The sequence below is a fragment of the Pimephales promelas genome, chromosome 9, assembly GCF_988280905.1.
Source record: "Pimephales promelas chromosome 9, fPimPro1.hap1.1, whole genome shotgun sequence".
NCBI classification, from domain to species: Eukaryota; Metazoa; Chordata; class Actinopteri; order Cypriniformes; family Leuciscidae; genus Pimephales; species Pimephales promelas.
The window spans coordinates 27,088,356-27,114,604 of NC_142777.1; the positions used below are offsets into that span (position 1 = coordinate 27,088,356).

Genomic DNA, 26,249 nt, shown 5'->3' on the forward strand with positions numbered 1-26,249 from the left:
TCTACCATTCAGCATTTTTTTATCCAGTAGGGACATATTAAATTGATCAAAAGTGACAGTGAAAACATTTGTAATGCTGTTTTGGCGAGGTGCATAAGATGCATCTTTCAAAAACATTAAAAATCTTACTGACCCTTACTGAAGTTCAACACAGGTGTTGAAGCAAAATAACCCCTGGTCTTGCTTGAGGATCAGAAGCAAAGCCCAGGAGAGGAGCTCTACATGGAAGCGAATGTTCCCATAAAGGCCAGAGATTAAATTAGACATTTATCACCAATGCGAATCTGTGTAAGTGACGGTGTAGATTTGGATGGAGACATATTAGGCTGCCTTTTTAGACCTTGTGTGATGTTAATGTGACCAAAATGATGAGCAAGATTGCACATTATCCTTTATCAAAGGGTCTGAGCCCCCACTGTGATGTTTGGCCCATTTGATTGTGTTGATCTCTTGTCTTGCAGTGCAGCAGCCTATTCCAGCCTACTCTTTAATGGATAGTGGATGAGAGCAGGGAAGCATCATTAAAAAAACCATTTTGAGGCCTCCCTGTCTCCCATTAAACTTAACAGCCAGCCTCCCCCATTAGTTTTTATACTCCTTTTTTAAGGGGTTGGGGGCAAGGGCCCTAAAACCGTGAAGGTTAATTGGCTACCCAGAGGATGGAGTGATTGAGTTCAATCTCCTCTTTTTGGAAGCCTCGAAAACAGACCGTAGGGGCGGCACGTAGGAAAACAAAGTCTGTTGCAGTGGCACACTCAGAATGCAAGCCACACTGCCTTTTTTTCCTCTGAGGAAAATGATTGCTTAAGCTCTGGGGAGAGCTGACCGCTTTGAGGGAAAGAAAGGAGGGTATTTGCACGCAAAAGGGTTGCTGAGGTTTTCTCCTTTGTGAAGCTGACATTATACAGAGATAACGCCTTTGGGCAAAGTGGGGAGACTCCCGGGTTTGGGGCCGCAACTGATCTCACTTACCAGTTCCTGACTTTAATCTTTCATCAATAGCTGATAATCTGTCATTTTTATGCAAGAGGAAACTGAACTCAATTTTTACCCGCTGAAATCATCTGCAATGGAGTGAGGGAGGATGCAGTGAGGACAGAGGGATGAAGCAGTGACTATGATTGCATCCTTCCCTGTGAACTCAGAGTCAGTTGTTACCAACAGCACAGTCATTGCTTTGATGGTAGGTCTGCGTATGCATTTCAGCCGATCATTTATGTTTACACCAGGGCAAATGAATATCCATCAGAGTGACAGGATACAGCAAGGGCAGCTGCCCTGGGTTTTAACCTTTTCGTAATGGCTGTAATTACCACGGATGAGCAGAAGGCGTCATTTTAGTGTTACGATTCAGAAGTCGTAATACAGGAAAAATGCGATGCCAAAGCGGGTTCTATAAAGACAAAACAGGAAATATAGCAGGGAAAGGGAATGGAGGATGGCTTCTATTCACTCAAACACATGCTGCGTTAATAGGAAGGGGGTTAAATTATAAATTAAAAGAAGTTAAATTCTCGCACTGCCGCAGTGACATAGCAGCCAGTTCTTCCTTGTATATTTTTCTCCTCTCTCTTTTCTCGCTCATACCCCCCTCTCTTTTCTACCCAGCTGCAGTGATAAATGTCTCTTTGTATTCTGGACAGAAAACTGCCGGGTACAATGTACTTGTCAGAAGACAGCTGAATTTTTTCCCCCTTTACTGCTGCAGTTTATTCGTAATCTTTCCTTGAGTGAGCGAACCCCGGCGGTTCTAGAAAAAAATACAAAATTGACATTTGCTCAAGTAAATAATGTTTGCAACTGATTATCCTGTTTGTATAAGCGTGGGTGTGTTTTGTGAGGGCAGTACGCTTTTTTTTTAATCAGCATGCATTTCAGTGTGCGCGCATGTAGTTCCCTATCGAGGGAACTCAACACTGCGTCGATAAAATCGACTCTTTGGGGACGCTCCCTAAGCGTGCGCCTCTGAAGTATGAATGAAACTAATCCAATCCTGATTGGTGTTGCGTCGTGACGTAACATGTGACGGCATACCCGGAAGTATAAAAGTGACGCTGTCACAACACACACTAGCTTTCGCTCTTCAGCAAGCGCTTTATGTTGAAACTGTCTGTCTTATTTGGTGTTGTTGTCTTATTATTGAAAGAAAGTATGGCCAGTGAACAATTCAAGAGGTGTGTGCATCCCTGTCCTCGTTACATCACGGGTGGGGACGCACACTCTCTCTGTGTGTATTGTTTGGGAGTGCAGCACGCACGGGCAGCTCTCGAGGGGGCTGCTTGTGAAATGTGTGAGGCTTTGCCTATTAGAGTGCTGCGCTCCCGGCTGGCGTGCTTTGACGAGCACGGTCAGGCTCGCGTTCCCCAGGGTTCCGGTCCCGCATATGTCGAGGCGATGCGGCGACTGAGATCCTGGGGTTCGCAGCGGGATCTGGCGGAGGAGAGTGAGAATGCTGAGGCATTTTCTCGCTCGCCATCGGCTGATCCCGCAGCCTCTGAGAGTGGTGTGGGAGCCCGCGCTGCGGTTTCTCCTACCCGCGATCAGGTCCCGGTGCTTGAGCTGTCTACTTCTGAGGAAGGGGACGTGCTCAGCATCGATGCGGACGACCGTGATCTCAGCACGCCATCACGCGGCCTGGGTTATGAGGAGCTGGTGGAGGTTGTGACACGCGCTGTGGCCAGACTAAACATCAGCTGGCCACAACATGAGCAGGAAACGCAAGTCACCAGTAAAATGGACGAGCGTTACCTGCAGCGCAGGTCACAGCCTCACCGCCGGGGTCTGCCGTTTTTCCCTGATCTCCATAAAGAGATCTCGAGAACGTGGGAAAGACCGCATTCGTCCCGTATTTCGAGTCCCAATGTAATAGATTACAGCAATGTTATGGGGGCTCGAGATATGGGATATGGGAAGATGCCGAAGGTGGAGGAGGCTTTAGCGAGCTATCTCTCTCCCGAATCGGCGTCTTCCCTAAAGACCCCGGTGTTGCCTAGTAAGCCCTGCAGAGAGACATCTGCATTGGTGGGCAGGGCTTACATGGCGGCGGGTCGGGCTGGTTCGTGTCTGCACTCAATGGCGATTTTGCAGGCATACCAGGCCGACCTCCTGAAAGATTTGGATGAGGGGGAGGGGCCTACTCCTGAAGATGTCGCGGAGTTGAGGAAGGCCGCAGATTTGTCTCTCCGGGCCACTAGGGAAGCGGCCAGCGCTATTGGCCGCTCTATGGCGGCCATGGTGGCCACGGAGAGGCATCTGTGGCTGAACTTATCCGGTATTAAAGAAAAGGATAGGTCCTTCCTGCTGGATGCGCCGCTTTCGGCTTCTGGCCTGTTCGGCGACGCCGTTAATTCGGTTGTCGACAGGTTTCAGGAGTCGAGAAAACAATCTGCGGCGTTCCAGCAGTACCTCCCCCGGAAAGCGAAGGCCAAATCTAGTAGGGGGGGGCAAAGCAAGCAGCCCCAGCCATCAGCCAGCTCCTCCCACAGGGCAGAGCAGAAGGAGAGCGTTTCCTCTAGAGCCCCCCCTCCGGGGTCTTGGCAACAGAGGAAACGCTCCCAAAAACCGAAGTCCTCCAGCCAGAGGGGCGACCTGAGGGACGTCATTCAAGCTAAGAGGACTTCGGAAAAGAGGTCCTAGCCAAGGCAGGACTTCAGAGGGCTGCCCCCTCCGCAGTGAGACAACCGAGGTTGTTCTCACAACGGGGCCCTCTAGGAAAAGATGCAGGTCCGCCGTTAACAGCGCTTCGGGCCGCATCAATTTCCAGCGAAAAGACACCAGAGGCCAGCCTCGAGAGGCTGGTACCCTTAGCAGATTTTGTAGAGGGATGGTATCATCTTCCCAACATATCTCCATGGGTCCTGCAGATAATACGAGTTGGGTACAGACTGCAGTTCGCGCACCGCCCCCCCAAGTTCTCTGGGGTGGTGCTCACTGCGGTGGTCCCAGAGCAGGCTCAGGTGCTGGAACAAGAAGTACAGACTCTGCTGTCGAAAGGAGCCATAGAACGTGTTCTTCCGGTAGACAGGGAGTCCGGGTTTTACAGCCGGTACTTTATAGTTCCAAAGAAGGATGGGGGGTTAAGGCCAATTTTGGATCTCAGGGTGTTGAACCGGTCTCTGAGAAAGTTCAAATTCAGAATGTTGACCATTCCAACAATCGTGAGTCAAATCAGATCCGAGGACTGGTTTGTCACGATAGATCTGAAAGACGCCTATTTTCACATCTCCATCCTTCCTTGTCACAGGAGGTACCTGAGGTTCGCTTTCGGGGGCGAAGCATACCAATATCGGGTTCTTCCGTTCGGCCTAGCACTCTCTCCCCGCACATTTACCAAGTGTATGGACGTGGCCCTTGCTCCACTGAGACTTCAGGGGATTCGCGTATTGAATTATCTCGACGACTGGCTTATTTTGGCCCAGTCTCGGGAGATGGCAGTTCGGCATCGAGATGTCGTTCTTGGCCATATTCAAAAATTGGGGTTAAGACTCAATTTGAAGAAGAGTGTGCTAGAACCGTCCCAGGGCACGACCTTTTTGGGAGTCGTGTGGAACTTGATTACAATGCAGGCACGTATGTCTCCCGCACGTATCGAGTCAATTCTGGCGATGGTGTCCAGGGTGAGGCTAGGTCAGGCCGTCACTGTGAAACACTTTCAAAGGATGCTGGGCCTCATGGCAGCGGCATCCAACATTATTCCTCTGGGCCTCCTTCACATGAGGCCCCTCCAGTGGTGGTTGAAGACCAAGGGGTTCTCACCCAAAGGAAATCTGTTCCGTATGATCAGAGTAACGCGCAAGTGCCTTCAGTCTCTGCAAATATGGAAGAAGCCTTGGTTCCTATCCCAAGGGCCAGTGTTGGGGGTGTCATGTCGCCGGGAAACCGTTTCGACAGACGCCTCCCTTACGGGCTGGGGCGCGGTCATGGACGGCCGCTTTACCAGGGGTCTGTGGCAGGACCATCATCGCACTTGGCATATAAATTGCCTGGAGATGATGGCGGTATTCAAGGCTTTGAGGAGCTTCCTCCCAGACATCGAGGGTCGCCACGTCCTTATACGGACGGACAATACGTCAGTGGTGGCCTATCTGAACCGACAGGGGGGACTCAGATCGCGCCCTCTGTGCAAACTGGCGCATCAGATTATCCTTTGGTCCCAGGGAAAGATATTGTCAATAAGGGCAATGTATATCCCAGGGGTTCAGAATCGGGGAGCAGACATCCTGTCGAGGCAGGGGCTGAGGCCCGGGGAATGGAGACTTCATCCGGATGTGGTGAAGTCGATAGGGGAGAGGTTCGGACCGATGGAAGTGGATCTGTTTGCGTCTCGAGAGACGTCCCACTGTCCACTTTGGTTCTCCCTCTCACATCCAGCCCCGCTGGGGTTGGATGCCATGGTACAGGCTTGGCCGAGGCTTCGCCTGTATGCTTTCCCCCCGATCGCTCTGCTCCCAGGGGTCCTGGAGAGGGTCCGTCAAGAGGGCATCAGTCTACTTCTGGTTGCCCCGAGATGGCCGACACGAGTATGGTTCTCGGATATAATATCACTCCTCATAGCTCCGCCATGGCCGATTCCTCTGAGGAGGGATCTATTGTCTCAGGCGGAGGGCACAATCTTCCACCCTCGCCCAGAGTTGTGGAAGCTGTGGGTCTGGCCTCTGAGGGGGTTCAGTACCTAAATGCTGGCTTATCAGCTGAGGTGGTTGAAACCATACTTAGCTCTAGGGCCCCATCTACCAGGAGATTATATGGCCTCAAGTGGAAGGTGTTTCACACTTGGTGTGGAGAACGAAGGTTGGATCCAGTAAACTGCCCAGTGGCTTCAGTTCTGGAATTCCTTCAGGATCGTTTCTCTGCGGGTCTCTCCCCGTCCACTCTTAAGGTGTACGTGGCTGCCGTTTCGGCTTTCCACGCGCCAGTAGAGGGTGGACCTCTGGGGAGGCACCAATTGGTCATTAGGTTTCTCCGTGGTGCTTGGAGGATGAGGCCGGCGATCAGGTCCAGGGTGCCTGCCTGGGATCTGGCAATAGTTCTGGAAGGGTTGTCCCTCGCTCCCTTCGAACCTTTAGAGTCGGCTTCGCCTAAGGACTTAACGCTGAAAATGGTCTTTCTCTTAGCGATTACCTCTCTTAAGAGGGTGGGAGATCTCCAGGCCCTGGCGGTAACGCCAGCTTGCTTGGAGTTTGCCCCTGGCAAAGTAAAGGCCTTTTTGCACCCGAGTCCGGGCTACGTGCCTAAAGTTCCTTCGAGTACGGCTCGCTCTGTAGTCCTTCAGGCATTCCATCCTCCACCTCATGTGTCGGCGGGAGAAGAGAGGCTTCACTTGCTCTGCCCCGTCAGAGCTTTGAGTGTATACTTGGAAAAGTCTGCTTCTTGGAGAAGATCTGACCAGTTGTTAGTATGCTTTGGGTCACCTAAGAGGGGGCTCCCGGCGACCAAACAAACTATAAGTAACTGGATTGTCCAGTCTATTACTGAGGCTTACAAGGTGCGTGGGGTTCCTTCACCTTTGGCCTTAAGGGCTCACTCGACTAGAGGCATGGCTTCCTCTAGGGCCCTTCTGTCGGGAGTACCTCTGCAGGAGATTTGTGAGGCAGCCGGCTGGGCTACCCCGCATACTTTCATCAGGTTTTACAGTCTCAGCCTTCCCAGTACGCCCGGTGCACACGTACTTGGCCCTTGCTGAGTGCCTAATCAGTTTCACTCTGGGGCGGGTCTGTTCGGTGCGTGGCCTAGTGGGTACTCGTTCCCCAAAGAGTCGATTTTATCGACGCAGTGTTGAGTTCCCTCGATAGGGAACGTCTCGGGTTATGACTATAACCCTTGTTCCCTGAGAAGGGAACGAGACACTGCGTCGTGTTGCCACGCCCCCTTTTCAGACCCTTGAGCGTCTTGCTTCATCGCGAGGCTAGTGTGTGTTGTGACAGCGTCACTTTTATACTTCCGGGTATGCCGTCACATGTTACGTCACGACGCAACACCAATCAGGATTGGATTAGTTTCATTCATACTTCAGAGGCGCACGCTTAGGGAGCGTCCCCAAAGAGTCGATTTTATCGACGCAGTGTCTCGTTCCCTTCTCAGGGAACAAGGGTTATAGTCATAACCCGAGACGTTTTGTCCATAAGCGTAAATCAGGAATGTCGAGTTTCAGTGAAGCTAGTTGAGCAAATCTAATGGGAGTTAATGGAGTTGAGTCGGACTTGCAGTTGGTGCTGTGGGCTTCATGCCAGCAGGGATCTCATCCTGCCATCTATTAAACCAACTGCCTACAGATCGAGTCTCACTTTTTGCCAGCACTCGCCACACAGTCCAATTCAATCCCTGTCAAACAGAGCGGCTGTGAGGATGAGAGTCTGGTTCAGCTCGGGATCGGTGCTGATGGGATTCTGCCGATTGGATAAATTTCCTAGTTCTCTGTATTTGATTTTTCTAATGTTTCTTTCTCATCCCAAGGCGTCATCTAACTGATGCTTTTGACCATGCGTCAACATCCGACGCACATAGCGTCAATATAAGACGCGCCTCCTAGTGGTCTAACCCTAACCCTACCCCAGACCTAAACCTACCCACGTCATCTAACTAACACTAAAGTTTGCCATATGCGTCAGATTTAGACGCATGGTCAAAATTGTCGCCCTAGGATGAGAATGTGTTGTTCTTTATTACATTAATGGGAACGTTTCTACACATCTGTTTTATTTATTAAAACATATATGTTTTGTATTTGTTTCTTTGAAAAATGAGAATTTGCAACAAACTGGAAATAGATACAATGTAATATATCTCCATAAAAAGTGTAGATTCACAAGGCATGAAAATGAATGTAAAAGATTAGTGAATGCAAACCTTTCAGTGACAGCGCAGCACTGGCAAGTTGCGATCCCAACAATTGACCAAATCTCTGACGCTGGCCAGTGCCATCCTTATTATTGAGCCATGCTCTATCCCACCCGGGTAAAAGAATGTAGGACGGGTTGCAAGAAATGCTTATTTTAAGATCTGGGCACCCCAGTAACAGTTGTTACGATGAGCCCATTACAGTCCAAGAGCCCTCCACTGGGATGGACTTTGTCTCACCTCACTATTAGTTACATTCCGGTTAGAGCAGTGCTGGGGAGGCAATGTGGTTAGCTTCATTTTCCCTTATGCACCCTAGAGGATGCTTTGCCCCCGGGCTTTGTTACTTGTGGATTTTTTTATGACTGCGAGAGAGAGAGATGTGGGTTTGGATAAGGGTCATGAGTCAGGAAGGACCAGGAGTGTATGGAACAGATGGACATGAGAATGAAAGGTGTGTGGCAAAGAAATCCAGCGTCGTTAAAGACAACTCTCCGAAAACAGAGATCAATCAGGACAGCATAATTTGGCACACTGCAGACAACATGGCACCGCGTTTGAGCTGACCTATCCATCTATCCGGAAAAAACCCTCACTCATTGCTTTTTCTTTTGCAAAGCCCCTCTCTCATTAACTCTTAGATGCACACTTTTTCATTTCTCCTTCCTTTTAGTCTCCCAAATTGACTTGAGATTGAAGAGCAACAGTTCTTTCTCACCGTGACTATCAAACAGCACATTACCTTGCCTTAATCTTCTCCTCTGTGTCATGCACAAGGCCAATCTCTCAGCATCCCATCTGCGCAGAATTGCACCCAGTTACATACGTGTTCAACAAACAATTGGGATTCCGCCTGTTTTCTGAGGAGATTATTAACACACAGCCGCAAGCATTGGTCCTGAATGCGCAATGGAATTCTGAGCCGTCTTTTCCTCACCGTCCCGCTCTCTTTCTCGCCTTCCGTGAATCAAAGCTAGGATTGTCTGGAAAATGAGCTGTCAACTGAGGGTTCACAATGAGATACATCAACCTCATTGCCAACCCTGGAAATAATGAACCGCTCCTTTTTTACCCCCTCTGATTTGTTCAATAAGCTTCCCATAACAAGTGCAGAAAGATAAGAAGCCCCCCTCTTGAGCTGATTAAACCCCGTTGCGAATATTCAGAAGAAGGGTTTTGGAGATTGTGGGTTCAAGGCAGAGCAGTGCTATCAAGAGTTATGTGATTGTCTGAGATGTTTTCATGTTTTTGAGAGGAAGGCACACACCTTCAAAGAGAACGATCTCAAGGCCTATCTGCCAGAGTATGGCGCAAAAGCATTGAATAAAAACATGATTAATTTCCTCATTTTTACACAATGTTATGAAGGTAACCGCTGGAGAGCTAAGCTATAACACCTTGCAGTAATACTCTGACACCTTATAGAAAGAAAAAGGCTTTACTGCAGGAAAGTAAACAGCACGTTTAAGAGAACGTTCACACAGGCACTCTGTCTGTGCTATTTGTTAATCGCTAGTCTATTTTACACATAGATGGACCAGGCCAATAATCGCGTTCTGTTGGGCTCTGCCCAGCTTGTGTTTTTAAGACATAACATCACACACAGCCGATGCTCTTTTTTAAAAAAAAAATCTTAGTCTTTTATTCCTTTTGATGGATCTACAGGATCCTTTGGCAATATTTAATCATGACATTCATTATTTGAGTCTGTTTTACTTGAACTATAATTTTATTAATCAAAAATAATAAATGCACAATTAAATCAAGTCATTAAAAATGTTATTAATCTCATTTAAATTTATAATTGGAATATTTGAACAATAGTATTCTTTCTATATTGGTTTTCAAAATCTTTATTGAAATGTTACTATTATTTTTTTCTTGTCATATATTTGTCAACAGTTAGCTTTCCTTGAAAATTTTTAATTATTGTCATGATGTGCATTTGTCATTCCATCCTCATTCTCGCTGACAAAACGAAAACCCTTCATTAAAGACCACTTTCATCAGTAATTTTATTAAGTAATTTAACACAGCACTTAGCCTCTTGAAGGCAGAAATGTGTGCCATTTTGATTAATGTGTTTTTCATGACATTTTCATTAATTACATGCCATGCAAATGTAATTCAATGCAGTAAGTCCAAATTATATAACCATTTATGTACCTATGTCTCACATCAGTCAGTAACCCAGTGATATACTATTTGTCTGATTCCGTCAAATGTTAATATTAGTTTTTATGAGAAGTCAGCTGTCATGATGCACCCTTGAGGCTGCAGTTTAGTTCAGAGTCGAGAGAAAACCGCACTAGCCTGTCAAAGACATGATTTCTCCTGCGTTCTGCTCCTTGCTTACCCGACTCTGAGTCCTCTCTCTGTCTTTCTTTGTTCCTGTCTTCAATTCGACATCTGTCAGCATTTGCATTAGGCGATCTGCAATGCATTCTCATCATCTAACTTACGCTTTTGACCATGCGTCTAAGTGCGACGCACATGGCACTTCCGTTATGGGTAGGTTTAGGTGTGGGGTAGTGTTAGTGTTAGACCACTAGGGGGTGCCTTCTGGCCCATATATATCCGCGTCTCATATTGACGCTAAAGGGTGCTATGTGCGTCGAATGTTGACGCATGGTCAAAAGCGTCAGTTAGATGACGCCTTGGGATGAGAACGGGCTGCGACCCGAGCCCCCCACATGCCAAAAAAAAAAAAAAAATGTCCACCCAAAACACCGAAACTGGAGTCTAAAACCTGTCGTTTATAGTTGTCAATTATTTTATTATGAGGAAAACTGGCAGGACCTTGCCAGTAATGTGTTGAAGAAAATGAGAGGGTGACTGAGGAGGAGGAGTTTATGATGGGTTAGGGGGTCTATGGGGGGAGATGGAGACAAAAAAGGAAACTCTTTTATCAATTTCATCAAAATCAATTAGAAGCCAGAGTCTACTGATGGGGCACTGGGTGGTGGAGGGAGTGTGAAATCCTGGGGCATGGGAGGAGATACAAGCCCGTGGGGACAGAGGAATTGATGAATAAAAGACTCCCGGGGTCGGGGACACTCTGAGTGGAACATGCTGGAACTCAGCAGCTGCAAATTGAGCTGCCAAAGCTCCTCAATCTCCTCTGGGGGTGGGAAAAAAAAGAGCGAGGAGAAGAAGAGCTTAATGGTGACTGTCATTTTGTCTGGTGGGACTGGGAACTCTACAAATAGCCTTCAACCAGACCTCTGGCCTAGAACAAGCAAAATCAGCAGTCAATCCTTAAGATTCACAGATTTGTTTGGGCCCATAGGGGGCTGTAAATGCTCTTGAAGGGATGTGAAAAGTAAATGCAGAAGTATTTCATGGTTGTATGCTATTTCTATCAGGTACCATCATTCTCAAGAGTCTTTTGCTTGTAACCTGATGTATAATTCAATGCAGGGAGGCTTTAAACACAGAGGGAAGGTTTCAGTCAGTGACTGAGCACTGTAGGTAATTCTGCCCTAATTCAACCATTAGTCTTGCCTCTTGACCACCACAACCCTGGTACAGTAGCATTAGCCCAATCTCCTACGCTTTCCTGTCAAGAACACACCATCTCCCTATAAGTGCAATGCTGTGTGCCATAGAAGCCTCCATAAATTCCTGTATTCTTGAAAGAAAAGGAGTGCAAACTGCAGGAAATAGACATAGATCCTGGTAATATAATAAAAAGGCTATGAAGGAAGCACCCCTGAGGAAGTTTGTGTATTGTGTATTAAGAGACTGTAGTCCTATGAGGGCTTTTTTCCTCCGTTCTCACACTAGATCTCACAATGGAAGAGAAGTTGGGGAGGAGCCATTTTAAATCGGAGGTAACACTGTGTCCCTGGTGCAAACGTTAACTTTTCAAAGAGCTGCGTGAATCATAAACATTTACACTGCAAGGGAGCCTGGGGAACGAGACAGAAGGGAGCTTACTATCCCTCAACTTCCTGCCTCTGTTTGTTTCCAGAAAGAATGAGGGTAAAAAAAAAAAAACATAAAAACAAAAGCAAAAGGGGGAAACAAAGGAGAGTCTTTATATCCAGACTCGCTGTTTATGTCCTTTGGCAATTGCAGTTTAAACTTGTTTCACTGTACTAAAACAGTTAAAGGGTAGATCAGAGGTATCCCCACTACAACTGCTGTATGCCTTAATGTCTTGGTGAATGAGTGTGTCTTTTTCCTAGCTGGAAATTCGGTTGTTTTTAGGGAATCTATGATCGTGTAAATTTATTACACTAATACCAAACCCTTTTATAAAGAGCCTCTAAACGTGAGGATCCATCAGAACTTTCGGCAAACAGTCCACCTGAGATTAATGAAGCCGTTTCATCTTGGGTTTGAGAGATTAAATTGTTTTTAGCCAATTTAGTCAGTGAGTCAGGTTTAGTAATACAATAAAGTACAACAGTTCCTGCCCTATTTTTTAGTAGCCTTGGCTCCAGATGTAGTTTCCCATATGGATTGTAAAGAGTTATGAGCCATGAACCAAACCAACAAGCAACGAGGTGAATCACAAAACGCGAACTCTGAGGAAAAAAATGAATAAGGAGAAGAAACTACAATCCTATGAATAGTGTTGAGTTCAAAGTTAAGTTCACACATTTTAAAATGAACTAGTTCAGTTTGTAGTTCATACTTCAAAAATGAACTAGTTCATAGTACTTTTTTTCCATATTTTGCAAGCTTCTTTTTAATATATATATATATATATGAATAAAATGTATATGAATGCGTTCGTTCATGGAGCGCATTCAGGCACAACACTGCCTATGAAGCTTTGCTAATGACAATAAAATAAATCAATTATGAATAAATGTAAAACTATTTGTTTAAATAAATGTAAAACTATCCATCCTAATTTTGATTTAATTTATTTATTTATTTTGCAGAATAGTGGGTAATGTAGTTTTTCACTAGGAATGTTGCTGTTAAACATGTTTTTCTTTTTAAAAATAATGTGAGTTGATAGTTTCAACAAAAACAGATTTTTTTTTTTTTTTTTGTATTTCCGGAACAGTTGCAATTACAATTACAAAGATTGTTATGGCAAATTAATTCCATCATATTTCTGCATAATAACGTCCATTGTCAGTTAATTTCATAATTATAAACAGGCTTTGATACGTCTGCGATCATAGACTTTTAAAGGACTCAAATGAAAGTCGTCTGTTCACTGCATTGCTTTCCATTGTAAAGAAGCCAGTAACTGCTGCAGAATAATATGATAGAAGACATGCCTCAAAATGACATTAGTATCTGATATTTGTCACCGTCCAATGGATTTGGTTAAAACCGATGACAGCACCGTTGAAGTGTGTGCTCATTATGCTTATCTGCTATCCTTTATTTTCAATGTTTGCTTGCTCATGAGCAGATAAGAGCTTTGCTAATGATAAAATGGCTGACCTGGAAAAGCTTCATCTATTTGAAACATTCTCTGTACATTTTTCTAGTTGTGTCCAATTATGTAAGTGCCGAGCTCGAGGGTATGTCAGAGTGCATTTTATGAGTCCTATACTGTATATTAATTTCCCTTACAGAGAGACGTCTACAACAGCTTAAACTGTAGTCATGATGAGACATACTAATTGCTCATTAGACGTTGACAGGAAGTTGGCGGTGAAAGAAATGCAGAAAGATCTCCATCATGGAAACCCAGAGGCTCGTAATTCCTCTCAGCGGTTTCCATAGTGCAGACATAACATGGATGCCACGGTGACCCTAGCAACGCTCAAACAAATGTACATATAAACATTTAAATGGGTTGTCTAGTCGCCATACCTCGTGTGAATCATCTGGAGAACAAACCTGTTAATTAGAGCCATAGAGCACACGATCTGGACCAAATAAGCTTTACAGAGGGGAAAAAACACAACGAGGAAGAACAAGCTAAATTATTGTATAGCCGTTAACTCTGTCTTTTCTCATCCCTAGCTCTTTTATTAGGCTGGCTATTCTTCTCTAAACAAGACACCAAGATCTGTAAGCGGCAGCACTGTCAATCAGACGCAGCCAAGCTTGATTTAGCGCGTCACAGGCGATTCACAATGCCTCATGTTCTTTAAACTCCAATCAGAGCAACTGTCTTGCCGATTTTAATGACCAATTTTAATTTTGGTTAAAATGATTTGAATGATTCCTCCCTCAGAAATGCTCCATTTTCTATACACCATTCAGCAAATGTCAAGGTCTCATTGTAATTCAGAAAACTGCTTGACTAATTTCCATCCGACAAGAATACGTAGAGTTTTTCTCTATTGACTATTAGCGGCTGCGAGAGGTGTTCAATTGTTCTAAATTGCATAGATCAAAGGCTGATTGAGCATGACAACACAAAACAATCGGTGCAATAAAACCATTCGGAGCCTTCCTTTGGTCTTCTCCGCGCTTTGATTCTGAGTAGCGCTGCCACTCGTTGCTCTATAACTTTGAAGCGTTGAGTGGCAGTAGCGGAGAGTGAACATGACCTCTTACTGACTCCTGCCATCATACAGGATGTCTTTAACGGCAGTTGGGAAAAAAGAAACATCAACATTAATTCCCTGCTAAATGATCCAAGTGAATTATGCATGAGGAGACTGCGTGATATGTAGATTTCCACCTTCAACCTTTGTCAGCCTAATTGCTGCCATTTAGGTCTGGATCTGAAGTGTAGCAGTCGACTGCAGACGTTGCTCACATCCGTCAATAATGTTCTCGGGCTCGTATCAAAGACTCCAGGAAGAGAAGTGCTGCCTGTGCATTAGTGAGGCGCCTCTGGGCCAACTCTGCCTGCGAAGCTAAGTCTTGATTTTTTTTTTTCTTCCTATGCATTCAGCTAGTCAAGATCTTTCTGTCTTACCTTGGTCATGTAGCTGCGAGTTGTTGGGGGGTACGGTCATATTCAGTACGTCGTTGACAGCCGTGTCAGCGTAGTGCCCTCTCTGAACATCATGTTCGCTGTCGGTTTGGTCACTCTCCTCGTGCCCGCTGTCCTTCAGACTGTTTCCTTCCATGTCCTTGAATGTTGACGTGCTAGAGCCATATGAAGGAGAAAAGACAAGAAAGAAGGATAGTGTTATTTAACTGTCAACTTTGGTTCCATCATTCACTCTCTCTTCACCCCGTGCTACCTTTATTTATCTTCCAGCCACACAGAGAGTGTAGCTGAAAAAGGGTTTTTTTTTTTTCACGAAATGACCCCCGATAAAGGATCGGGGGTCAATGGCCTGCACACACTTTGGCTGTGCAGAGCTCTTTTGTGTTGCTACGGTCAAAGTTCCTACATTTTCTAAGGACTGTTTCAGAAATACGTCTGTTGATTGCAGAGGCATTTATGGGGTAGTTGACCCAAAAAATGAAAACTCTGTCATCGTTTACTCACCCTATGTCAGACTCTCAAACTCTGGCTTTCTCTCGTCTATGTAACATTCTCTTTATTGAAAGTTGCCAAAATACAAAATTAGCTAAAAAAAATATTATAAAAGCAGTGCATATGACTTGACGGATTTGGAACAGACAAAAATGAAGGCATATTAATGATAATGTAAGTTAAACTGTATGTTAATATTGTACAAAATGACTTCTCTGAAATACTTTTATGATATTTTTTTTTGCCTCTTTAACTTTCATTGTATTGATACAATTTTCTTAAAATCTGCAGTAACACTTTACAATAAAATTAACAATTATTGAAAAAAAATGCCCATTTTTAATGTTAGCTACTTTTAACATTGTCTAATACATTATTAAAATCAAAAGTTGAATCTGTTAACATTATTCAGTAGACCTGAACAAGTACTAACAATGAACAGTTTTATTTGTATATTCTGGCATTAAAAATGATGAATAAATACTATAACGAAGGTACTGCTCATTTTAATTTAGATAAGACATTAACCAGTGTTAACTAATGGACCCTGGGGGTGTGTAAAAATAACAATCACTTTAAAAAAGTATTTTTTTTAAAAAGATGTGAATCGTAAAATAAAACTGCACAGATATCTTGTATATCATCCCTGCATACAATATGATCCACCAATATTTATGGTTAATTTTCCTGGAAAAGAAATACTTTAGAATTTTGACAAAAGCTACAATTCTTTTATTGCATGGTTGTTATTTTTTACGTAAACAAAACCTGGCCACTTCCTCTTATTTAGGAGAACTTATGTTGGTCACATAAACCCCTGGATGTTTAAAAAAAAGAGAGAAAGATGTTTAATAATTTTAGCAAACTGTGCTTTTCCTCTTTACCCACATTATATGACTTGATAAAGCGAGAGGGGTAAAAAAAAAAAAACCTGCCAAGAGACAGCTGCAGTGAACAAGCCTGATTTCCCTTAATTTGATAGTTAGCCCAGTGGAACACATTCAGCCTCTGAAGCAACAGCGAGGATCAGAAACGCATGTATACACATACACACACAGACATACATAGACAAAAGCATGTCTGCAGCCTCTTCCAAGGAGAAAGAGAAGAGGGAGAGAGGAATTCTAGCAATGTCACTGCAATGGTGGTAGTGCAGTCTCTGATTTTATCAGTCTAATTGCACCTGTCCCAGTCTGCACTCCCACAGGCACCGGGGATTTCTTTGTAGTGTAGAAGAGCCAAACAGTCGACACTTGAATACTCTTTGTTTATGTACACATGCAGTGCTTTTTCAGAAGATAAAATTGCTGTAATTGGTTTGAAAAATGCGGTACTGAGGTAAAACTGAATGTTATTTTTTTTTTTGCTCCGTGTAAAAGAGGCATTACAGTCCCTGTGCTCATCCATAGCGGCCAGGGCCCCAGGCGGCCAAGGACCTTCATTAGGGATGTCTGCATGCCAATGTTCCCTGCCAGTCAAAAGCCTCCTTTTATGTGGACTGAGGAATGCTAGCCAAGTCCTGCCAGTACAAAGGATCTATTGTCCTTGCTCCTTTCTTCCACAGTGCAAAATAACGTTACCTATTCCTTATCTCCGTGGCCTTACAAAGACCTCCTTGTGTGCACTGAGGGAGAATCCTTTGGAATTCCGGGATTAAAATTCATGTAGATTTAGCTATCAGATTAACATCTACACAGATGTAGCTTAACCGCACAAGCCTCCTCCGCTCTGGGCTACAGTTTTAATATTCTCTAACATGTAATATGTATACACACGTTGGGGATGCAGGGATTTTATGGAATTATTCATATTAGGGGGGGAGGATGTGCTTAAACACTTACAATACTGAATTATTAAAGCTTAACACTGGCCATTTATAAACATTTTGAGCATTAATATCTTGCCTATACGATATGTGGAGTGGCAACTCTAAGACTGAAAATTGGCATCTGACATGGGAAATATCGTAAGTTTTTGTTGTTAGATAAAGAGTTGTACATTGTACTGTAATTGTATATCCACCTATTGAAACTAATATGCAAAAAACATCTCGTTCCAAAATGTGTGACAATTGGTACACCCAGTTGACATGAGAAAAAGCAGAATATATAGCCTACTATAATAATAGTATTGCTCTTTGCACATGAAAATAGGATTTTTAGCATAATACAAAAGAAAATATGAAAAACAAAACAAGCTATGATCTGACCGCTTTAAGAATGCATCAAAACAAGTTAGATAAGTTAATCTGATTGCTTTATAAAGACATACCTTTTAATTAGGTGTGCTCTGCTGTTTACATAACTGGAGTCAATGGAATAATTCTCCGTCTGGGGGAAAGAGAAAGAATTAAAGAGGGAGAGAGAAAGAAAGAGAGAGAGAGAGAGAACAAAAATGAATTTAATTATGCAGCAACCAAAATAATGTCACCAGTAATTGCCTTTCAATATAAATGTTATTTTACACAAAGACTCTAGTTAGCTGCCTGGACTTTCAAAGGCAAACTCCCCCATTCTCTTTCTAAGCACATGTGGCCTGTTCTGCTGCAGTGAGTCTGCTCCTGTCGTCACTCCTCCAGCCTCCCCCACCCAAAAAAAAAAAAAAAAAAAAAAACACGCCCTTCAAAGTGTCATTAAGCCGAACTGGGGAATAGAGGAGGGGTTTCGGGGGTTAGAGAAGAAAGTTTCCTCTCTTCGAGTGCTGCTTTTCCTCACAACACTTTTGAAGATGCTAATGTAGAAATATCAAAGAAATAAATATTCAGCGGGAAGAAATTAAGAGCGTGCCAGGGGATTTTTTTTTAACTTTGCAATTGCAGATGAAAAGGCCTCAATGATCTGCATTTGATGACTCTTTGACCCACATTGAGAAAGAGACTTCAGAGTCTTCAGGAAGGCAGCGCTTTCTAAATAAATGACTAGAAGTACACAGTAGAACTGGGTGATACATTTATAGAGTATTCACAGTATATTTGTGCCGCTATTGCTGGCGTTGTGAAATTAAATCAACATGAATAATGCAAAGATTTCAATGCACTTCATATTTGGTCATTAAATTTTGTAAACAGCATGACTAATTTCACAATACTCTTTGACTTGTCTTTGCAGGAACTAGAGTGTTGAGAAAGACCTGTTCCCAAGTCTTGTTGGTAAGTTCAATAAATTGACTAATGAATCACTTTAAACTGTTCATTTCAGTGAATCGGAACTCAGTTTGATTCAATATTTGATTTGATAGCTTATTAAAGCTAATTAAATGTCCTTATTGAACTAAGGCCTAGTCCTAGCTTAATCTAAGCCCTGTTTGTGAAACCAGGCCTAGATTCAACAATAAATTTGATTGGTCAGAAAATCTCCTCATGGCATTTTTCAAATTTAAAATGATAAGTATAAACACATGCAGCTTAACATCACTGTAAATGGCTGTTGCTTAATTGGTGAAAAAAAAAAAAAAAAGGATAAGAAATATTATGTTCATTTAGTGGGAATTTCTGTTTTCCAGTTTGGATTAAACATTTTGAATCTAACTGGCTACTATTGATGCAAGCATTTTCCCTGGGGAGAAACCTGCCTCTCAGATTCAACTTCAGCTGATTCTAAAATGAGATAGAAAATAGTTCAATGGCTTCCTTCCAGGGGTATGTCTAGCCATCAGCCCCTCTGACAACAGCAGTCACCCAGACGATAAGAAGGTTAATGCAGAAAGTGCAACAAGACCAATGATTATGCCGCCAGCCAGGGACCTCCACACTAGCTGCTGAGAGACAGATACTAGCTATCATAATCACAGATGAAACAACTCTGCATAAAGTTCTATGATCCCAAAAACATGCCCATTTCCTTCATCTGTGTATATCACCAGTGACTAGGCGATACCTACAGAGCAATTCAACAATTACATAAGTGACATGTTAGCAGGATTCATTTCACAATGGATTTATTGGATCCTATTTCTGTAAACATACTTTTACTGGTTTTTAATATGTTTAATATTATATTTAGCAACAGAAGCATGCATGGCAGATTTAGCCTGCCAAGACCAAATTGTCACGTAATTGTCATAATTGAATTAATTTTAGCAATATATATTTAAATAAAATATATCATATCTTTAGAGGGCTGTTAAATATATTTAAATTAAATAAATACATTTAAAAAATCTTGTTTTTTATAGTAAAGTAATTGTTATCACTGTCCACCTCAGATCTTCTTCCATCTCCAGTCAGTAAGCTGCTGCTTACTGCCTCACCTCCACACTTCTTAATTACCTCAACACATGATAATATTTTAATTGCAAGTGACGAGTGACCAGGCGTCTAATTGAGATATACCCTCTGAACGTTCTCTGGTTCACTGGTTAACGTTCTTTTTTATGTGTGTGTGTGTGTGTGTGTGTGTGTGTGTGTGTGTGAGGTTCCCTGTGTAGGTGTTTGCTATGTTTCTAATTAAACCTTAAGTCATTGTAATCACAGAGATAATTTGTAAAAAGCCATTTTAATTAACATTATATTAGCAGACCTCAATTTGTTTGTTCTCGTTGTAGCTCACAAGTTAGTTACTTGCCTCTTTGTCTTTGTCAGGGCTTACTCTATTAATATCAAAGTAACAGGCGTGAGCAAATATTTCAGAACTGATCTCTCTCTCTCTCTCTCTCTCTCTCTCTCTCTCTCTCTCTCTCTCTCTCTCTCTCTCTCTCTCTCTCTCTCTCTCTCTCTCTCTCTCTCTCCATATATATATATATATATATATATATATATATATATATATATTCTTAGAAAAAAAGGGTAAAAACCCATTTTTAACCCCTTAAAAGGTTCTAGCAATGCTAAGTATTTGGAACCCCTAAAATGTTCTATACAATGAATGTGAATGATCATAAAATCCTAGATATGAGGGTTAGAAAATGTATATATTTATATCCTTTTATGTAGTTAATCAATATCACACGAAGAGTGCCTCTTTCTCTTCCAAAAATAAGCATGATTACAATGTGATATTAAGTTACTACAACAGTTTAATAAAAAATAATTGAATTCCAAAATGTTACAGAATAATGTAATATATTAATGAATAATAGCCAATAAAAACCTTTGTGCCAAAAGGGTTCTTTCTTGTCATTATTGAACCTTTTTTAGCTTAAAAGTTTCTTTGGAACCCTATGCTTCATATAAAGAACTCCAATGAACCCTTTTTTTTTTTTTCTAAGAGTGTACACACCACAGTTCTGAAATATTTGCTATAGATAGATAGGTGTGTGTGTGAGTGTGTTTTATGGCACCTGTGCTCTATTTTAGCCCCTGTGAGAACTCATTACAGAACCTTTCCATCTCTACAGTCACCCACAAAAAGACTAATGAACAGCAATGTACTGAGTAACAAGGGGAAAGATTCATTTAAAAAGACAATATACAAATTTCCAAATGATGTGCCTCTATGTGGCTGGTTCTAAGCTGCGTTCTCCAGATCTCTGCTGGGAGAGCGAGAGGTCGTCCTCCTTGTGCATCAACACATACGAAGCTTTGCTCTCACTCTCCTCGGCCACGGCACTTAAAACAAATGAGAGCGCTGTTGAAACGCAGTTACACTGCACGGATCACTAACCCTTTTACGAGAAGAGTCACTATCTATGATTCAGGCTCCGTCATCTCAGCAGATTTCCTTCTGTTGACATTTTGATCTCTCCGCTTATATCAGAATGGGCTAATTGGAGTAATAGCTTCAGATATGCAAATACAGCTGCTGTTCCATAAAGTCGTCTCACTGCTGAAGATTAGTAAACACTTCAGTACTGAATTCAAGCAGACATCAACACGTTCTTTATAAGAGTAAGCATCCCCCAAAAAGGGATATCAATTGTATTCTGCAATGTTCTTGTGTTTTTCATTAATTCAGGTTGATGGCCAGAGGGCATTTAAGAGGCGCCCTTGGCCCTCAGAGGTCTTTATGCCAGAGAGCTTTCATGCATTAGCTGCAATCTTCCTGTAAAGTAATGTACTGTATGCCTACACCGCTGACCGCCATCAAATCATAAGGACTATCAATATTTCTTTCACAGAGGTTGGGTTTCAGGCTCAGAGATGAGGGTTGCTTAAACTACAGACGAGCTGCCACAAATGGCTACTTAATCAGGTTCTACAATGTGTTGTTATGATCCGAGCGGCCCCAGTTTGGCGGCCAGTGTCACCTTATCCCTGTAATTATTGTTGTGTTTCTTCCCACATACTTAAGGGTCTGGTGGGGCAAATCGCACCCTAAGAGCTCTGTGAGTGAAGGTGGAAAGGCCGGAGAGGAAAGTAATGGAAATGGGGTGGTAAACAAGAACTACGCAGAGCTAAGCGACACCCTAACCTAATTTTTCTCTCTCTCTTTCTTTCCAACCAGCCGCATCTAACCCCAACCGAACTCTTCCAACTTCAGCTAGTGGAGAGGAAAAGCAATCTCCTCGCTTAGTTGCCACTGTGAGATTTGATTTGCCTTCTTCCCAGCGTGACAATTGGTTCCATAGTCCGGATGCGAGAGCGTTCATTGTACAGAGGCCAGATGCAACGAGCGAGCGGAGCAGGAGTTCTTCAGGTGACAAAAAAATGGGAAAACAACATAGGCCTACTTGTCACACCTCAGCAGCAATTTATGTATTATCTCTTCTGAAACTGATACATCAGCCAATACGTGCATTTACACATGCAAATTATGCACCAATTCAAACTACACGCTAGAACGGCAATTAATAATTATCAGACTGTACCCTTGTTTTCACCACCGTAGATAAAATGCCTATTAAATTGATTCCAGGACACAAAACTAGTTAATCCGAGACACCGGGTCAATTTTTTAACTAGCAGAAACGTTCCCAGCATTATCTAATTAAATATGCACTAATTTGCATATATTTAAAAAAAAAAATCAAATCTGAGGATTGGATAAAGCCAGGTTCAAAATTATAAATAAAATGTGTCTTGAAGATCAGGGTCCCCTTTTCTTCTTTATACCTCCACTAATGTTCAAATGCTCCTAATATCTCAGTCAGAGGTATATATATATATATAAACAATAAGACGGACTTCAGTTAAAATTAAACCATTCCATTACTCATTTCAATAGCAGTTTGGTGCTCGTAGTTATTTGGAAGCTGACTCTTCAGTCATCTTAAAGCTTATTTGCACAGTCCCAAGAGTGCTGGGAGGAAATCGGTACTCATAATGAGTCCTGTTTATTTACCTCCATCCACAAGGAGCCTTGACGAGAGGTTATCATGAGGCAAAAGCAGGTTGTGCATTGCTATGTTCTTGTTTTAAAAAAATGGCAAAACTGGAGACCGACTTTGTTGAGCAGAGCTTAGTGATATGAGCAGAAATGAGCCTGTAGCAAGGGTGGCATTTTCCACGGAGGCTTAGGAGATGTCTATATGTCTACAAACGTATTGCTGCAGTGAGGCTGCAGAGAAATAACGTGTGTGTGTCGTTTGACTGTGTGAATGGTACAGGGGATTCTCTCGCCCGCCGGCATATTGAATTTCTCTGCAAACTCAACACGGAGTCGCTCTGTAAAGACATCTCACACTCTTCCTTTTTCCTTCTATGACATGCAAGCCTTCCTGTATTTTTATGTTTATTGTTTTCTTGCCTCCTACTCTCCTGAAGCCTTCTCTTTTCACCCCACCATATTTTTGGTGGGTCTGCAGCATCTCTAAGCTGCTGGTCTTGTTCCACGCGACACCCGTGACGACAGGAACGGACCACCGCAGCTTCATCTTCGCACCTGGTAGGAATGGATTTATCCTTCCTTCCCCAGCTCAGAGAAACACAGCGCTCCTCAGCCTGGTGTTAGGTTGCCAACCTCTGATTATAGAATTTCCCATAGATCCTCTGCCATCTGCTAGATTATAGATCCCCCCCCCCACCCCCCTCTCTTCCCCTCAGACCGTGTGAGCCCTAGGGGAGGCTCGACAGTATAAAGGGAGGTGAAGGAGCGCCTCAGGCTCACCCTGGCATCGGGATGAGATTACGTTTTCTATTTCTGCATCTTCGGCAGGAACCGTGATGAATATGAGGACTTGTTGACGTTTAATAGCAGCCGGCTACCTACAAACACAAATTATAACGAATCAATCGCTATGGGAGCCCATGTGACAAATAAGCTGCCATATCCCTGAGATCATTCCACTTCATCACCTGTCAATTCACACTCAACTCAGTTTGGCCCGTTGCAAATCCATCTTATTATGAAAGGGAGCCATTTTCAAGGATAAATGCTTTTGGGGCTTTAAACTGGCTGTATGTTGTTTAAAAAAAAAAAAAAAAAAAACACCCAGTGGGTTCAAAGTGATTTGTATTTTCAAAAAACAACTTCACAAAAAAAATAAGCTTCGCACATTCGGCGTCACATTATTCCACTAACTAAAGCAGTTATCCATGGGGACGAAACAATGTGTTACAAATGAGTAAACACAAACACACTACCTCATTCATTCAGTGTTGCTTTTCCTGTGAAGTGTAATAGATATATTTCTTTTAAGAGGAAAATCACAAAGCTCTCATAAACAACCACAAGCAGAAATGGTCATTTCCTAGCTCAACAGCTGCTTCGTTAACAGAGACGGGAATAAGTAAATGCCCTTCTGTTTGATCCTGTAAAAGACTCAATCTACATATGCTAAGGGGTATATGCTCAATTGTGATTAATTATGCAATTATTAATGGCAGCTATGTTAATAATTCACAAGGTCATCATATGTCAGAACTATTTGCCTTTTTGTGTGATGAAAAGATTTAAATAACCTTTCCTATCATGCATATCTGCATTCCTGCAAGGAGGGCCATCATACTGTTGAGTTAACGTTAGGCCACATTCCTACTGCGACACTCCTTTCTGATCTGTTGTACATGTGAGTGTGTGTGCGTACTTTGATATTTCTCTTTTACAAGAACACTTGGGTTTGTTGTTGGCTTGTGGTGTTTGGGAATTGATCAGATAGTCTGTCCACTATAAATAGCTCTTGGATGTTATAATATCCTCCTCAACCCGTAGTGCGTGTCTGTGTGTGTTTCAGAGAATTCACAATCTGCTTGGATGCTTTACAGGAAGCATACTGGTCATAATAGAAGAAAGTGTGTGTGTGTGTGATTGTGGTGGTGTGTGGCATATTGCATTTTTCAAAGAACAATTTAGCCATAGAAACTAATGAAACTCGTTGAACTTGCAGAAGACACTTGTATGGGATGCTATTCTAATTCAAATGCTTGGACTAAAAGACATTCACTCTTTTTATTCAAAAGTCTCCTTGCATCCACCTGGCGTCAGCTGGAATTGAAAAGGAGTCACCCGGACGATAGATAATAGCAAGATGTACAAACATGTGTTGGTTCACTAGCCTTCAGATAAAAGGATGTGACTCGCACAGGTTATTGAGGTAGAGTCTTTATTGTCCTACTGATTTAGTAGAATTTACTTTTAATTGTGGCTCTTAGTATTTTTTAGCAAATCTATCATAACTACATTACAGTTCAAAAGATTTAGGAAATATTTCATGACTACATTACAGTTCAAAAGATTGTGGTTAGTAATTGTTTGTGTATATACTCATCAAGGCTGCATTTATTTGATCATTTGAATGAAACATTATAACCATTAAAATAACTGTTTTCTATTTCATTATATTTTAAAAAGCAATTAATTCCTGTGATGGCAAAGCTGAATTTTCAGCATCATTACTCCAATCTTCAGAGCCACATGATCCTTCAGAAATGATCTAATATGCTGATTTGGTGCTCCAGAATGATCGGAAAATGACAAAACATCTATCCTACTATTATACAGTTTTTTTATTCGCTTTGGTACTATTTTCACAAGTAAGGTGTACATTTTCAAAACTCTTAGTACAAAAATCCAAACTGATCACACTTGTAACGCAGCTAGTCATTCTTTCAAAACCTGATGTAATGCTTTCAGTCAGTTGCACATGTTTTCAGTCCACATAATAATTATTTCAAACACAAGATTATTGTAATATGTAATGAGAACATTTGGTTTAATCACTGAAACACAACAATATGATCTTCTTTCAGTTTAGTACTTTTAACAATCAGTTCATCCAACAGCAAACAATGCAAGATACATGTTTCAAATCGGCCTTAGAAGTGCTGAAATGAATATGCTACAGTACTATAAAAGACAGATTACACAGTTTTACTGTAACATTAGGCAATACACTTACAGTACCCAACATTTACATAATCTATAATTTCCAAATATCCATCATATATGTAGGCCTACAAATGAAGGATCAATGAAGACATCCTTTACAATCATTTAGTCAAATTATAGTTTTTATTTTTCAGATATAATTGTAAAATAGGTATACTTTCTATAATGAAATGTAACTAAAGAAGAACAAAACATAACATTTAGTGCACACATTACAGTACATAGTGGCCAATTGTGGTCAGACTGTGAAAAAAATTGTGAAAAAAAAAATAGCTATAACGAGTATTCATCATGTGTGGTTACTGGTTACATGTAATTTAAATATTCATACAAACACACATTTTATTTCTGTAGTTCTCAAAATCCATATACTGTATATTGCTGAAATGAAAATCTATAGGTTTACCAAATGATTAATTGATTAACCATTAAGATCTGTTGGATTAAATAATAGACAAAAGTATTAAACTGAACAAAAAGAGATGCAAATCAAAAGTTTGATAGTAAGAGCTTTATGAAAGGCAGTTACTGTGAATGAAACAATAATGTAGATGAAACACTTATTTTGTGTTGTGAAAAGGATACTTTGTGATTGTGTGAATTGTACTAACACAGTTGAAAACATGATGAAATGTTTGAAAAAAGTGCACTTTTGATGATCTGTTGTGATATTAGCACTAAGAGTTTTGAAAATGTACACCTTACTTGTGAAAATAGTACCAAAGCGAATAAAAAAAACTGTAATTGTTGAAAAAGTTCAGTATTCTTTCAACCAACAGAATTCAACAGAATAGCATTTGTTTAAAAAAAAATATTTACTATTTTAGTCAATATTAAGTAATTAAAAAACGTTG

At 42.0% G+C, this 26,249-nt stretch overlaps 1 protein-coding gene and 1 long non-coding RNA gene across 9 annotated transcripts in view; one reads left to right on the forward strand and one right to left on the reverse strand.

Moving 5' to 3' along the window:
* Positions 1-26,249, forward strand: part of LOC148977567 (uncharacterized) — a 214,203-nt gene that overhangs the window by 169,341 nt on the left and 18,613 nt on the right. For 3 of the 5 annotated variants that reach the window (XR_016169701.1, XR_016169698.1, XR_016169700.1), the window contains 2 exons: positions 18,301-18,341; positions 21,421-21,765. This is a non-coding gene — a long non-coding RNA (uncharacterized LOC148977567). The remainder of the gene's footprint in view (positions 1-18,300; positions 18,342-21,420; positions 21,766-26,249) is intronic. The other 2 variants (XR_016169699.1, XR_016169702.1) reach the window with 2 other exon arrangements.
* pcdh19 (protocadherin 19) overlaps positions 1-26,249 on the reverse strand; it is a 63,947-nt gene that overhangs the window by 13,761 nt on the left and 23,937 nt on the right. For all 4 annotated transcript variants that reach the window (XM_089134936.1, XM_089134935.1, XM_089134934.1 and 1 more), the window contains exons 3-4: positions 17,465-17,523; positions 14,684-14,856 (exon numbers count right to left, since the gene is read on the reverse strand). In XM_089134936.1, coding sequence (XP_088991062.1) covers positions 14,684-14,856; positions 17,465-17,523 — 232 coding nt within the window. The remainder of the gene's footprint in view (positions 1-14,683; positions 14,857-17,464; positions 17,524-26,249) is intronic.